The sequence below is a fragment of the Sitophilus oryzae genome, unplaced genomic scaffold, assembly GCF_002938485.1.
Source record: "Sitophilus oryzae breed Bouriz unplaced genomic scaffold, Soryzae_2.0 scaffold_1801_pilon_pilon, whole genome shotgun sequence".
Lineage (NCBI taxonomy): Eukaryota > Metazoa > Arthropoda > Insecta > Coleoptera > Curculionidae > Sitophilus > Sitophilus oryzae.
Window position 1 is genome coordinate 383,643 of NW_022146504.1, and position 17,411 is coordinate 401,053.

Sequence of the window (17,411 nt, forward strand, 5' to 3'; positions counted from 1 at the left end):
AAAAATTTCTCCGTTGCCTTTTTTTTTGCATCTGAGTGTATAACAATGTTAAAAGAAATATGAAAAGATTATTGACTGAATAAAAAAGTAATTCATAAAAGTAAGCTAATAAAATGGTGCATATGTCCCCGGATTGTCTTTACAAGAGGAAAAACTTTTGTATTATTGTGATAATTTGATATATGCAAAATTTCTAGAATGGTTCAGAATCAGTAATATCAAAAAGCCGAAGAAAGGTAATAAAATAATTTTTGACATTTCCATTTGGTTTTTAACTTTATTTTTAACCATATTTGACATATCGCTGTGAATCGTTATCCCGTCAACGAGATGACAGGAATTAATTTTACTGATCGGGAATAATATTAAAAAATAAATAAAATGTGACATTCCATTTTATTTAACACATTTTCAAGTGTTAAATAAAATGTGATAATTTCCTGGACAACGTTATTTTTGAAAAAGATATAAGTCAACAATTCATACTACACTATCTGTAATCCTAAAATGTGATTCAAAAATCATTATGTTCATATTCAAATATACATACGCTTTATTCGTATTGTTAGCTTCCTGTTGCATAACTTCTAGTATCTTTTTGCAAGCATTCGTACAATTTTCAGGGTTGCCATAAATTGTGATGGCTTTCTCCAGAGACCCCACGTTGTCTTTTCGATGAACGTCCACTCGCGCTCTAGTTTGCTGTGTTATCTGCCGGATTGTAGAACCCTGTCGTCCAATAATAGCTCCTACCTATAACAAATAAAGCATTCATGTAAATGTTAAAGTAGCAACATATTTTCAACTTTAAAGAGGAAAGAGAAAGAAGTAATTTATTTTTTGAATATGTAAAAAAATACTGTTAGGAGGCGTGTATTAATTAAGTGAGGAATTTTTGAATATTTTTTTTATCCCCCCGCCCCCCTTTAATACGTCGGGAGTTTGCTTTGATAAAAATTCGAGATTTGGTGTGTTAGTATATGACATAAATTAGGATTGGTTGATGTATTCAATTGTTTTCGGTCACTTCCTGTTTCACAGGAAATGACTACAACTTTTCATTTTTAAATGACACTCTCGGTATTTTATTACTTTATTCGATAGAAAATGACACTCTGAATAGAATGACATATCATATGTCAACTATTGCCATTTTCGGATATGGCTTATTTGAAATTGCAGCATGCGATACATAACGACAATTTGACTCGAAATACCAAGTATGTGGTACTAAATTATTCGTAACAAATTCTTTTTCCAAATATGCTAATGAGCCACCCTCGTTCCATTTGAAAAAATTGAGATATGATTAAAAATATGATTTAGGCATCTTTTAACCGGCGCGGCCAGGACAAGACACTAAAACATTAGACGATCAAAATCAAATCTATTCTTTCAAGGCTTCCAAGGCATTAAAAATTCGCGTTTTTAACACATCCATGGCAGATTAAAATTTAAAATACAATTATTTTGTTTTAAGCGAAAATGTCAAAAGTTGATATATAATATGTCATTCTATTCAGAATGTCATTTTCTACGGAACAAAGAAAAAAAACCTAGGGTGTTATTTAAAAATGAAAAGTTGTAGTTTCATGGTTTGTTAACGCCGTTTAGTCAACCCGTTTCTGCCTTATGAAATAGTAAGATTCTCAGTTTGATACCCTCTCTCCGTTAATTCCCTCACGTAATTAATGCACGCTCCCATACTGTCGATCAGTGAACGACAGTAACGAGATACGACCATCTTGCGACAAAACCTGAAAATTTCTGTAAAAAGGGTACTATAACTCTTTGTAATAACTAGAGATGCGCAAAAAATCACTACCTGTAGTAGCTCTCATATTTCTACAGTAAAATAAATGTAACAATTCCCAGCTGTTAACAATTTAAAAATACTGTGTGAATGGCTAAAAAGTGCGTTGGCATAACTATCCGTTCCCGCAACGTTCTTGCTATTTTTAATTGATTTTTTTTATCTGTCAATTTTTAATTATTCACGATTAAGGATTACTACATAACAAAGAAGTTTAGAAATTTGTATCTAAACTTCAAAAAATAGAAATTAGAAATTTGTAATATTTTTTTATTCGCGATCAACCGTAAAAGACAAAAATCGCCTCTTTTTTCGTTGGACGAAAGCTTTTCTTTTTAATTCCAATGCATATTAAGCCAGCTTATTTAGGCGCATTGTAACCATATTGTAAATACTTAACTGCTGTTATCTACGGTGAATGCATTTATTGTATCATTAAACCTAGACTGTACATTAGATAGGTTGACTTCTCCCAGTACTAGGTAATTAGTACCTGGTTGTTTGAGTTGCATATTAGAATACCTAATTCTGGTGTTACTATTTAAGCAGAAATATACGTGCTGCTTAAATCTTTAGTTTTTAAACTAAACTATTTAATTACTAAAAATATGTTTTATACACTTTTGATTTTTCTTATACAATTATTTTTTTGTCTTTTATATTTGAGTGGCTAATTTTAGTTCGCTGGATTTCGTCTTAGAGAATGAATAATTTAATTAATTTCAGCTTTTTTCTTTGTTTAGTATTTTAAATTATAGTAATATCTTCAAAACGTCTTTATAAAGATCACTAAAATTTGTATTATTTGATATGAAGTTATATGTTATGAATCATAATAAATATGTTGATGTTTTGATCATATATAAAATGATGTTTTGAATCCTAATAAATATAAAATTGTAAAAACTAATATGCAAGTTCCAAAGTGATGCAAACTCATCGACAATTAATCTAAAAATTTGCATCGATTAGCTATAGACTGTTGTTTTTATATCGTATATATCAAAATCTTATCTGTAATAATGCGAAAACTATGTAACGATATTAACGTCTAAAAATTCTATGTTGTAGTGGTCTTATCAAATTATCTGATTTGTAGAGAGCTAATGGTCGATCGATTTTATACAAAGTATATTTGTCTTTGATACCCTAAGGATGGAGTCGAACTTAATACATTATTTTAGTTAAAGTTGGTTAAAGTGGTTAAAGTTTCAGTTAAGTGCATTAAATTATAACAGTTTTCTTTTGCTTGCGATCAATTTAATTTAAGGAAACATTTTGATTTATTTTAGTACCAATGACGTTACCATTTACATGAAGTTTTAAATCTCGTAACATTTTTGTGATTTTACTTACAATATACAGGGTTGTTCACCACATACGACACGGAGTATTGTAGCTAAACGATTAGATTTTTATAAATTGTAAGTTTTGGGTTCGCTGAAGGTCTATTAGAGCTACAATTTAAAAATAATTTTACAAGATACAGAGTGTCTCAAATAAGTAAAAAATATTATAGTTGTATTTTTTTAATGAACGCCCTGTATATTACTCAATTTATAAATTCTACGATTGAAATAAATATAAATTTGATTAAGGTTTATCATACTTAAATCTTACCGTTTTTGAAATATTTTCAATTTTGTGAAATTCCAGTAAAAAATGTAAGGCCTCATTTCTCCAAGAGTATCAAAGTTTTTAATACTAAATATTTACCGAAGATTATTTATTAATCAGATATTGTGTTGCAATAATAAAAATTATACTACCTTATACAGAGTGTCCAAAAATATATTTTAAATAATTACTAGCTTTAAACGGCAATAACTTGTTTAATTTAAATGGAACACCCTGTATATTTTACGTGAATCAGATTTAATTGTCTGTCAAATTGTGTTATACCATTTTTTACCTATCTCTTGAAGTTTTCGTAGAAAATGCATTTACTTATAATTTAGACCTCATTTATCACTATATCCATGGAATACTGAGATTTTAGATTTTTTTTAAAGATGTAACAAATTTTCAAAGAGTACAGATACTAATATTGTCGATATAGTTCGCTTATTTCATTAAAAAATAAAAAAAGTTTTTTATATTTTTGTTAAATGAGACCAATTAATATAATCCCAGTATGCAAACTACATTAATTGACTGTTTACGTTGATTAATAATAATTGCTCCAAATACTAAAAAACTGAATTTTGTATGTGTATTAGACAGTGTGGTAAAAAGTAACACCTTATAAATTTTATTTAATTTTTTGACGAATTCTTATTTTATAACAACAGGGACGTTCATTTTCATAACTTATTATTATATGGATTTCTGAGTCAAATCTACATTTATTTAGAATGATTTATTAATTAAAACAATTAAGTATGTAATTAACTATTTTTGGATGAAAATAATGGTGGTATATTTAACTGGTATACTCTTTTATAAATATTTAAACAGCTTTATTTTGTAAATAAATGGGCTTGTAATATTATATTTACCACCTGTACATTTTGTACATATGTATGTTGCCTTAAAAAAAATCTAAAATTTCAATATTGCATGGGTAGACTGATAAATAAGGTCTAAATTATAAGAATTATAAGAAAATGTATTTTCTACGAAAACTTGAAGAGATGGGAACATCCTACAGGAAAAAGTAAAAGAGCAGCAGTCTGAACTTTATGTTGCATTCATCGATCTAACAAAAGCCTTCGACTCTGTGAACAGAGATGCGTTTTGGGCAATTATGAAAAAGTTCAGAGTACCAAACAAATTTCTTACAGTGTGTAAAAGCCTCCATAACAACAACAAGTCAAGAGTGTCACATCATGGATCACTGAGCGACCCATTCCTAACAAATACAGGAGTTAGGCAGGGATGTGTCTTAGCGCCTCTCCTATTCAACATATTCATGGCAGCGCTGTCCATTATAGTGGACAGCAAACTGCAGGGGAGAGGATTGGGCAATAGATACAGATATGACTGCGGTCTGTTCAACATAAAAAGACTCAGGGCAAAAACAGGTACAAAATTTATCACAGAACTTCAATACGCTGACGACTGCGCTCTAGTTGCAAACACGGTACAACAATTACAAGAAATGTTGAACACATATACCTGGGCATACAAGGCTTTGGGCCTTAAGCTAAACATCGGCAAAACTAAAACCATGTGCACTCCCCCGGAAGATCACAACAATGCTATAAAAATCGGAGAAGTACTATTGGAATATGTGGCGGAATTCAATTACTTTGGCAGTTTGATTTCGGAAAGGGCCAATATTGACTCTGAAATTCAGCACAGGATTAGTAGCGCCTCAAGAGCATTCTGGAAATTAAAAGACAGGGTTTTCTACAATCATGACTTGAGTACAAAAACAAAACTTGCAGTATACCGAGCAATTATAATCCCCACCATGATATATGGGAGCGAAACCTGGGTGCCTTACCGCCGACACATGAACGCATTGAACAAGTTGCAACAGAGACACCTTAGACAACTCTTAAGAGTCCGGTGGTTCCATCATGTCTCAAACGTATCGGTCCTTGAAAAATCTAACTGCGAGAGTATTGAAGTCATGGTCACAAAATCCCGCTTAAGATGGGCTGGTCACGTATGCAGAATGCAAGAAAACCGCATACCAAAATCTCTGCTTTACGGTAAGCTTGTAGACGGTAAGAGGAGGCCGGGTGGACAACTCAAAAGGTACAAGGACATTTTTCACGAAAATTTAAAGGGAATTAACATGCAGAATGAGTGGGAAAAGTAGCTCACAATAGAACTCAATAGAGAAGGGTTGTAAACTCAGTTAACAGCGGCAACCAAAAAATAAAGAGGCAACACAGCAATGAGATTTTTGAATGTCCGGAGTGCGGTAGGCAGATAACATCACGTATCGGGCTTTTCAGTCACAGAAAAACTCATGAAAGAAAACGCCTTGCGTGACCATCTTCTTTATGTGTGTCGAATACTCGTCAGCGAGTAACGGCTGTATGTATGCATGTATGTAGAGATGGGTAAAAATGGTATAACACAATTTGATAGACAATTAAATTGTCCATCTGATTTACGTGATATATACAGGGTGTTCCATTTAAATTAAACAAGTTATTGCCGTTTAAAGCTAGTAATTATTTAATATGAATTTGTGGGCACTCTGTATAAGGTAGTATAATTTTTATTATTGCAATACCAATATCTGATCAATAAATAATCTTCGGTAAATATTTAGTATTAAAAACTTTGATACGCTTGGAGAAATAAAGCATTAAATTTTTTACTGCAATTTCACAAAATTGAAAATATTTCAAAAACGGTAAGGCTTAAGTGCAATAAACCTTACAGTTGAGGGTTGGAACCTTTGGTGTTACACAGCAAAATAAAAACACTGAATCACCACAATACACCAAAACACTTTTACTTTTACACTGGACGCGCGTTTCGCTAACCATGTTAGCGTCATCAGCAGATGATTATAAACTGTTTATATTATATATGATTGTAAACTGTTTATAATCATCTGCTGATGATGCTAACATGGTTAGCGAAACGCGCGTCCAGTGTAAAAGAAAAGTGTTTTGGTGTATTGCAGTAAACCTTAATCAAATTTACCTTTTTTTCAATCGTAGAATCTAAAAATAGAATAATATACAGGGTGTTCCATTTAAAAAAATACAACTATAATATTTTTTACTTATTTTTTGAAAATTGGTTCTTGGGGTTATGGTCCGTATATAAATTTGTTTATTTTTTTATTCTGCAGTGAAACACATTATCAAAGTTTACGTTTCGATCTAAAACATGTTCTACAAAGTAAAATACATCACTAGTAAACATCAAAAAATAGAAAGATTTAAAACTTACATTATAAACTTGGACGTCATAAAAACAACTTATATATTTACATTTTAACACAGCAACTACTAATACATCTATTCAATATTAAACAAACACATAGACTGACACACCAATATATGTATTTCTGTGGTTGCTCGACTGGTGCATTTTTTTTTCTCCCTGTGAACCTCTATTGATATGGATATGAAACAATCGATAGTTCTTTTGTTGTAAAAAATGTGTTAATATTTTGGTTCACATAAATTAATTAATCAAATTATAGTATATTTTACTCAAATTTTGCGTATCGGATTTTGCGTTTATGGTATTGTTATTTTTTTGTATATATATTATTCTCTTTTTCTTGTATGATTTTCGGTTGCCAAAATTTTTGTGTCGTTAAAGTCAAAAGTGTGTTGACATTCAATTTCATGGTTTGTTAACGCCGTTTTATTTTTCTTATCATACTTGTGACCATTGATCCTATTTTTTAGATACTGACCAGTTTGCCCTATGTAAATTTTATCACAGTCCTTACAAGGTATCTGATATACTACATTGCTTCTTTTGTCTTTTGGTATGATTGATTTTAGCTTGGTGAAGTTATTTTTTAACAAGTTGTGGCTTTTATGACATAATTTTTTACTTATTTGAGACACTCTGTATCTTGTAAAATTATTTTTAAATTGTAGCTCTAATAGTCTTTCAAGGAACCTAAAACCTAGAATTTGTAAAAATATAATCGTTTAGCTACAATACTCCGTGTCGTATGTGGTGAACAACCCTGTATATCGAACCTCTAATTTTGCAAATTTAATGCCGGGTCCAGACCAAGCAGACAAAACAACGACCAGACAGAATCAGTCATGTTTTACGACAAAATTGCGACAAATCCAATACATTTCTGCGATATTTTTGCCTCATTTTTGTTTTAATTCAAAATTCGACGACTTTTCAATGTCCCGTCTCGAGTCGGTAAAGATCAAAGTGTTTATGTTTTGTTAGTATATTTTACAAGTTGTCGGCGCAGTGTGGATGGCGTGTGCTGCCAACAGTAGGAATCCAGTGAAATCACACATGGTTAATAAAACTCATTCGCAACAACTAAAGTTTTGGCTTTATTGTACTTTTGTCCTTGCGGTGTGGACAATTTGTCTCAAGTTTGTCTTGTCAGAATTCCCCCCAAAAAAATAAATTGAGAAGATTATACAGAAAACAAAATCAAAACACAAAAAACTCTTATAAGTCTGGAGCATCAGTTGATAACGTATACACCGGTCAATTTCGTATCGTTAGTAGACTTAGGTAGATTTAAAATTTTGTAAGTTAAATTTGTGTTTGTTAAGCAGTGGAATCATGTCAAAACCATGAGATCATAAATACTATTTAAAACATTATTTCCTGGTGAATTGAGTAATGTTGTTAATGTTTTCGTTTTCTTATCTGAAATATCCCCATATTGAGAGACGTGAAACCTTTAAATTTGAGTACTCACCATATCGCTTTGCACAAGTATCCTGAGAGGAAAGTCGGTCTGTCGGCTCTGTCCAGGAAGGCCCCCAAAGGGAGCTCCCGGACCTCGGGGCCCCCGCCGGGACCTCTTCTCGATGGCCAAATCCACCTTGAGCGCCTTGCCCTCCACTTCGATGCCATTTAGTTGTGTTACAGCTCTGAAATTAAAGAGGAATGGTTAAATATCTGACACAAAAACGCCCACTCAAAATATGTTGTTACAGATAAGTTGTTAATTTTTATCTGTTTCTGTTTATCTAGGCAACGGCCCAGCTACGGTGAAAGACAGGTTCCCGATACATCACCGAAGTTAAGCGAGGTTAGACGATGCGGGCGGATGGACGGGTGATCATCAACCGAGGGTGTAAAATTAACTGACACACACTGCTCACTTAAGCCGGCTCGAGGCCGGATGAGACCGTATATCTCGTGAGTAAAGGTGACCATTCACATAGAGTTCGCCGGCAGTTTTAGAACTGTACGATCTGAACTGAAGATCTAAACTTTGTCAGGCCACACACAATGCAGTTATGAAGGACGATGCGATCTTCAGTATTGGGACTGTCAGTTTTTGCACTGCAGAAAAACTGTGCTTTCACAACACACACACAAACATATCGTCAGTTTCAATCGATCTTTTTCGCAGTCTCTGTAGCGAATAATGTTTTTAAATCGGCACATCTCGTTAAAATGCTTAAGCCCTTAATATCAAAGAAAAATTCAAAAAAGCTTTACTTCAAAGTTATGCTTTGATTTTCGCATTTTTTTAAGTCCCTTTCTTTGTTTATTTTTTTCTTTACAGAATCAACATTTTTAATTTACAATAGTATTTGTACCAACAATTTTATAAAATTCCAGTATTTTTTCATAAGCTTTAGTTTTTTTCTGTCTGTTTGAATAAACTTTACTTTTAATTTTCCGCAGACAGGGCAATTGCCTATACCAATCAATAAAATCGGTTAAAAAAAGTCGTATTATTACTTAAATTGCTCATCTTGATAGTACAAAACTTCCAACTTGTCAAAAGATGGGAACGTACGATCATCGTACACTTAGAACTGTCAATTTTTTGCTATATACTTCAGTCGGCCTTAAGATTTAAGTAATCTGCAGATTCAGACCAGTCGACGGCCTGTAAGTGTATGGAGAAATGTTAACTGACGATATATAAATCGATAGTTCTGGATTGTCAGCGAACTGTATGTGAATGGGTATCTTAAGAGTCGATTTAGACACTAGTCAAGTCCGTATTCAATTGACCATGATATGGCCGAAGACCGCGGTTGGGATTCCGCGAAAACTATGTAGGCATTATACCACTATTTAATTGACAAAGTATCGAGGCAACGAAGTACGGAATTGGTCGTACGGAATTCAGGGACACGAACAACTTTGAAATCAATAAATTTTTGAGTCTTTTATTTATAGACTATCAGTTTTCAAATCTGATATTGAAAGTATTTTCTCGCACAAAAACGTTTATGTAGAAACATTGTGGGAATATTCCGGCCAAATACTATCAGAAATTGGGATTTGCGGAGCTTAACCAACCAGAGGTGTATAATGAGATCAATCTGAGGAAATGGAGGTGGACTGACAACGCTTTAAGGCGGAGGGGCAACAACATCGGCCGAGCTATTGAGTGGAATCCACAACGCAGTAGCAAAACTGGTCGTCCAATCAGTCAAATCGGTTGTAAATTGATCATGGCAAGATGCCAAATCAATTGCAACCAACCGAAACTGCTGGTGAGCATTTATTGAAGCCCTATGCTCCACGTAGGAGTAAAGTACAAAATGAATGAAATGAAAATAATAATATTCAGTACAAATTTCAGCGATGCTTTTGGTTCATCTGGTATAAGCAGGTAACTTTGTAAGGAAATGCTAAATCGAGAAGAAATATCTAAAACCTAAAGGTAGTTCGTGTGTAACATGACCAACAACAACTATTTCCCAAATTTTCTCGCACGTATTCATTTACATCCTGTATGTTAATCTAAAGAAAAATGTGATATATCGTCCGTTGTTAGTAAACAGCTGAAAAGGCAAAAATGCATAAAAGGAACAGTTTCAATAGGTTGCAAACTCGTGCATTGCTGCATATACAGTTAATAAGGTTGCTATTAATTACATACAATGAGCAGAAAATACATTCTTAGAAGCGCGTAAAGATTACACAGCCACAAAAAAGTGGTCTATGCTTTTTACCAGACCATCACATCCTATAGTATTTTTCGATGCTGAGCACGAGTCCGCTATCAGAATTAGGCTATCACATCGCATTTTTTTTCTATAACGTCAAAAACTTGGAAAATCTGTAGTATGAAAAAATAAAAAAAAATGTTTTCTTATATGTATAACACTATAACCTAATGTAAATAGGCCTAATAAACTCAAAACACCCATCAGAATTGAGCTAGCATGTCTCGTATTTTCTCTACCACAAGTCATGATTTTCGAAAATCGCACGGATCTTAACTAAAACCATTATAGGGATATTTTTTGGGTCGCTGATTATGAATCTGATGTCGGATTGGAAGAATTCAAAATGGCGGCTCCGATATGGCCGATGCGAATTTCAAAAAATGCCCAGACTTGAACAAAAGTTTGTATATGGGAGTTTTTTAGGTCGCTGATCATGAATCTGACGTCGGATTCGCAAAATTCAAAATGGCCAATTTTAAAATAACCACGGATCTGAACAAAATCAGTATATGTGAGTTTTTTGGGTTGCTGATCGCAAATTTGAAGTCAAATGGGTCATGGATCGCGAATGGCCGACCTTAAAAATGGTGTGGGTCCGACTCGAATCGATCCCGCGCCTACAGCGTAAGCTATTCTTGAGGTCGGCAATATGGGATCCGCCATCTTGAATTTTGCCAACCCGACATCAGATTCGCGATCAATGACCCATTTGACTTCAGATTCGCGATCAGTGACCCGAAAAACTCACATATTATACCGATGTAGTTCGGATCCGTGTTATTTGAAATTCACGTCGGCCATATTTGATCTGCCATTTTGAATTTTGCGAATCCGACGTCAGATTCATGATCAGCGGTTTTGGTTAAGATCCGTGCAATTTTTGAAATTCGCATTGGCCATATTGGATACGTTAGAAAAAATATGAGACATGGTAGCTCAGTTCTGAGTTAATCAGACCGATTTACATTAGGTCATATAGATCTGTAGGCCACAGTAATTAACCCCCTCCCACTCATTCTACATTCTATAACAAAATTATTTTGCCTCCAAAAAATCGGCTAGTCTTTTTGAATAAAAAATGCATCAAATATCTACATATATTTAAAATAACGATTGATGCAGAGATACATTTTCCATTTTTTCATAAAATGATTTTCATTGTCAAGCTAAATCTGACAGAGTTTTTTTGATTGTACGGTTTTGTTATTAAATAAATTTGAAAAAAACACCAAATGAAACAATCAGTATTATCGCTATAGCTTTAAGAAATCTTATTTAATGTTGTCTAATAAAAACATTATACGAAATTAGGCGTATAGTTATTCATTTATTTGCTCTTGTTTTTCGGCCAAAGTCTCTGTAATGTAAGAACAAGGATAATTTAAAATGTAAAACCCTCCCACAGTCCCCTTAGACATGCCATATTATGTTTCCTAGGCACCCTTCGCAAAACGACGTCCAATAGAAGGGTATCTTTGCACTATTATTAAAAAGCACACAATAGTAGCTCTCTTCCCTGCGTGGTGATTCGCGTGAGCTACGCGAAACGTCGCCATGGCGAAAAACAATTTAAAGACGCGAACGCCTCATGTTGGCGTTTACTCTTCGTTTACGCATGTTTCTTTTTTGGCAGGTTTACACTATATTTTCTTATTTTTCTATTGACCTTTACCTATATTTATAATTTTGAAAATGGCAGTTACCAGAGGCGGAACTACCCAAGGGTCAATGAGAATCTAGACGCCCCAACCTTAAATATAATATTACTCATCTCATAGTAAAATAGAACGCTAATTCACCACAATACACCCAAAACACTTTACTTTTAACAGTGAACGCTTCGTTATGTTAACATTATCAGCAGATGATTAAAACTGATAACATGGTTAATAAAAAGTTCAGCGGTAAATGTAAACTATTTTGGTGTACTGTGGTGAATTAGTGTTTTGTTTTACTATTGTAACACCAAAGGTTCCAACTCCAACTGTATCGCAAATAGTGACATCAAACTGGTAAATTTACCTCCTCGTACCACATAAGCAACCACTTTTAGTTCAAATATACAGGCTGTATAATATGACAGTGACAGTTGATATCGGTCAATTTAGTTCAAAAGTAAATTGTTTTTTATTTAATTTTTGGATGTCATCTAGTTTGTAATTAAAGTTGTCAGTTGTCTAACTTTTCTTGTAGGTATCTATAACATTTGTTGTTTTTTACGTTGTTTGCTATTATTTGTTCCTTAAATTAGCACATAGTCGTAAAACGCAATTATAAACAATTTTTTTCGCTATTCTGTAATCTATTATAACTAGGGTGCAAAGATTTAAATCAACGGATATTTTTATATTAATCATTGATTTAAATAAAAAAAATCAACTGGTTTAAAAACTCATAATAGAACGAAAAATAAGTGTAACAGTTATAACAACTTTTTCTATAAAGCTATAAAATATTTTTTCTATAACAAATATACCCTATATCTATTCATCAAATAAAAAGTTACCACTTGCTGTTGTATGTAGTCATACAGTCTCAAGGCTTTAACAAAAGCCAGTATCTGAGACGGCTCCATAGAGGCCAGCTCTCCATCCTTGACATCATCCGTACCAAAGTTCATGGCACGAATGGTCGTCGTCTCGGCGCACTCAGTGATGAGGTGTTCTGGTGTTTCCCATATTCCCCACAGAATCTGCATTCGTCGTTGTTTCTCAGCTTCAGCCTACTGAGGTGTTCGTTGAGGAGACAGTGTCCTGTTAGAAACCCCGTGACAATCCGAAGATTGTTTTCACTTAAATCAAGGAAAGCCTTTGATTTTTCTCGGTCGTAGGTTCTGAGGAGCTTTTTCGAGTGTCTTAGACCGTTGGAAGACATCCATTCTAAGTTGCGGTTGGAGTCTTCCAGATTCTTCAGTTCCACTTTCAGCTGGTTTCCGTTGGAAAACAGAACGGTTCTGGTCCAGTTAGTGGAGTGTTCGCTCCTTTCCTAGCTAGATCATTTGCTTTTTCATTGCCTTCTATCCCTTAGTGAGCAGACACCCAGAGTAGGAGGACTTTATTTTCTTTGCCCAACTTGTTGAGCTTCTCTAGGTATTCTTTGACCAACTTCGAATTGATGGTTACTGAGATGATCGCGTTTAGTGCTAAATGACTATCGGATAGGATGGCAATTTCCTGTTTTCGATAGTTCCTTGTCTAAGATAAATTGTACAAATCTTTCGATAGCGTAAATTTCTGCCTAAAGGATACTGGGGTAGGTCCCCATTGGTTCGGAGTATTTGGTTTTCGGCCCAAATACTCCTATCCCTGTCCCTGCTTTGGTTTTGGAAGCATCAGTATACCACGTTATGGTATGGCCTTTTATATGCTGAGTAAGCGTTTCTTCCTTCCAATCCTTTTTATTACTCAATACTACAGTGAGGTGTTTCTCAAAGTTGTAAATTCTTGATATGTCATCCACTGGGAGTTGGAGAAGTGGAATTTTCTTTTTGAGGGTGTTCCAAGCCCCTGACCTAAAAATTCTCCCAGTATTGTTTCCGTCTATGACCATTCTAATATTTGTCGTATTGGCATAACTACCGACGACAATATGCAGTGGTGTTAGGTCTAAAATGACCTCCATTGCTGCTGTTGGACATGTTCTCATGGCACCTGTGATACAGATACATGCCAGTCTCTGTACTTTGTACAGGTTTTGCCTTGCTGTACGTTGCTCTAGTTTTGTATACCAAGCAACTGCTCCATATGTAATCATGGGTCTTACTATCATGGTATACATCCACGTGTTTCGTTTAAAAAACAAAGAAAAAATATTTAATATTTTAGAAAGTTTGGTATGGAGCTTTGAATACCCCGTATGATTTAAGATAACGATAATAAAATAAGTACGGACCAACTATAGTAGTATCTAGCATAGTTTTGGTTTCAGTACATCATATTCGTCTCTTAACGTGATTAAAAACCACAAATTCAATAATTCTTCTGAAATAGGCCGTAATACAAACATATTACATTTTACACATACCCTCGGCAGTTTGATTTTGAAAAAGGACAACCAATATCCAATAACAACTCTGAAATTCAGCACAGAATTGGCAGGAGGAAATTAAAAAACAGGGTTTTCTACAATCATGACTTGAGTACAATAACAAAACTTGTAGTGTACCGAGCAATAATAATACCCACCATGTTATATAGAAGAAGCGAAACCTGGGTGCCGTACCTTCGGCACATTAACGCAGCTAGCTTTTTCAAGGACCAGAAGCTATTTCCAAAGCTAGCTGCGAAAGCGTTGAAGTCATGATTACTGTGATAATTCCGCTTGAAATGGGCTGGCCACGTATACAGGATGCAAAAAAACCGCCTACTGAAATCTGTTCTTTACGGTGAGCTTGTAGACGATAAGAGGAAACCGAGTGAACAACTCAAAAGTTACTAATATGTCTTCCACAAGCACGCAGAATCAGTGGGAAAAAGCAGCGCACAATAGAACGCAATGAAGAAGAATTGTAAACTCAATTAACAGCGACAACCAAAAAGTATAGAGGCAACAAAGCAATAAGATTTTTGAATGCGGAGTGCGGAAGAGAAATAACATCACTTATCGGGCTTTTCAGTCACAGAAGAGCCCATGAAAGAAAACGCCTTGCGTAACTATCTTATGCGTGTTAAATACTCATCGGTGAGTAGTGGCAGTAGTAGTAGTAGTACATGAACGCATTAAAGAAGTTGGAACAGAGACAACTTAGACAACTGTTAAGAATTATATGCTACTACCATGTCTCAAGCGTATCGGTCTTTAAAAAGGCTAGCTGAGAGAGTGCCGAAGTCATGATTACCAAATTCCGTTTAAGATGGGCTGGTCACGTAAACAGGATGCAAAAAAGCGCCTACCAAAATATCTTCTTTACGGTGAGCTTGCAGACGGTAAAAGGAAACCGGGTGGGCAACTCAAAAGATACAAGAATAGGCATGCAGAATCACTGGGAGGAGGCACCGCACAATTGAACGCAATGGAGAAGAATTGTAAACTCAGTTGTTAACGACAACCAAAAAGGAAAGAGGTAACAAAGTAATTAAATTTTTGAATGTCCGGAGTGCGGAAGAGAGATAACATCACATATCGATAGATTTTTTTTGGACGCTTGGTCACCTTGTATATGCACTTGAATGCAGCATTAACAATTATACTTTTTATGTGCGATTTTCCGGTGTTGATGAACCTTGTGATACGTATAAGCACCTACAGGTGTGAGAGAGGGGAGGCATTACCGGCTATAGGTGAGGTCTCATATGACTCATATCAAAGTAATGTAAGCGCCACCACGTTGTACTGAATAAAAATACTAAAGTGGCATACACACGTCCAACTTGGTTGACGCAACATTCCACACTACCCGATTTCACAATAAATCTACCAGTAATCGTCAGTTGAATTTCCCTTTCTATAGATACATAGTTTCATTTGCCTTGAATTATTTAAAACACTATTTATTTAAATATTTTCTATGTAGAAATTGCCCCTAGTAAAAATCTATTTAAAAATGCAAGAATTGCAAAAGTCCTAAGAAACCATTCAGATTAATCTAATAATTAAATTTCAGAGTAAAAAGGTTAGATTATTTCATTTTAGTTAATACATCTTTGGTAAAGCTGAAAATTAAAAAAAAAATTAACTTATTTTTCTATACGGATATCAAAATTGTTGGCAACAACAAAATAGAAAACAATTACTTATCTTCATCATCCTGTATATGAAACGTCATTATATACCTAATTATGTTGTCGTTTCAATGAAAAATAGGCATTTAGGCCGAAAACTTTCATTATAAAATTTACATTTTCTGAACGTTTATTCTTATCTTAATTAGGTAGTTATAAACTGCATAAGTCAAACAACTACAATACAATACAAATATTTAATCAATTTAAAATAGCAGATAAAAGATTCTTAACAGAAATTATAAAAAACAAGATATATAAATACAATTACATAATTAGAGTTGATCATAATCTGTTGTATCAAAACATCAGTTACATCAGATTTTGGTAAACTTTATGTGTATGTTACACCTTAACTTTAGCATATTAAAAAACAATATTTTATATCTGAAATGGTAATCTTATGCGAAGTAAGTAACCATATTACAAGAAAAGAACACTAGTTTAGTGACACACTTAGTTTCACATAATTTTGCATCAGAAATTATCGTCTATCGATTGTATATTTGACTTTTGCAATAAAGGTAAAGCAAATGCAAAATCACTTTATAATCATGTCTCTTAAGGTGCGTATTCATTATCCGAACGAACGAACGAACGAACGAATGTTCGCTAGTGGTATGGACGGGGACCGTACGATAGAACCGCATGAGAAGACCGGACGCGAACGCCTTTGATGTACCGACTCGAAACGGATGGTCGAGCGAACGAACGAACGAACGGCCGCATGCGTTCGGTCTCCGTCTATATATACCGCACTTTCATTCGTTCGTTCGTTCGGATAATGAATACGCACCTTTAGGTTTCACAAGAGAAAAAAATATGCAGCTTTTTTTATTCCGCATTACATTTCGCAGTGGTTTTCACAAAATTGACCCCTTTATACAGGTGTGCCAAAGGGGAATGACCAGTATCAAGACCTGTTATGATACCCAACAGATATATTATGTTTAAAGAAAATACCTTATGATCAAAATTTTGAAGTATGATTAACTAGCTTTGATCATTTTAGCGAGCTTTAATAAAACAAATTTATTGCATTTTTCCATAAGAATTATTATTAATTATATTCATTATATATTTAATTATTTCTTAAATAAATTATCCAGGTTGCAATATCAGCAATGGTACAAGTCTCATGGTACCATCATACAACTAACATCACGATTCTTGAAAGGTTCAGAAAAGAAAAGGAAATTATTGCTACCTTAAAAAACAGAAAACTAGATTCTCACTATACCCTCCTTATCAGCTCTCTTCCCTTTACATAAAATATTATATCATGTAAATGAATAGGACAATGCACACTATCCGTTCCATATC

At 34.1% G+C, this 17,411-nt stretch overlaps 1 protein-coding gene across 4 annotated transcripts in view; it reads right to left on the reverse strand.

Moving 5' to 3' along the window:
* LOC115883012 (insulin-like growth factor 2 mRNA-binding protein 1) overlaps positions 1–17,411 on the reverse strand; it is a 221,651-nt gene that overhangs the window by 14,119 nt on the left and 190,121 nt on the right. For all 4 annotated transcript variants that reach the window (XM_030901285.1, XM_030901284.1, XM_030901286.1 and 1 more), the window contains 2 exons: positions 8,145–8,319; positions 551–753 (listed from right to left, as the gene is read on the reverse strand). In XM_030901285.1, coding sequence (XP_030757145.1) covers positions 551–753; positions 8,145–8,319 — 378 coding nt within the window. The remainder of the gene's footprint in view (positions 1–550; positions 754–8,144; positions 8,320–17,411) is intronic.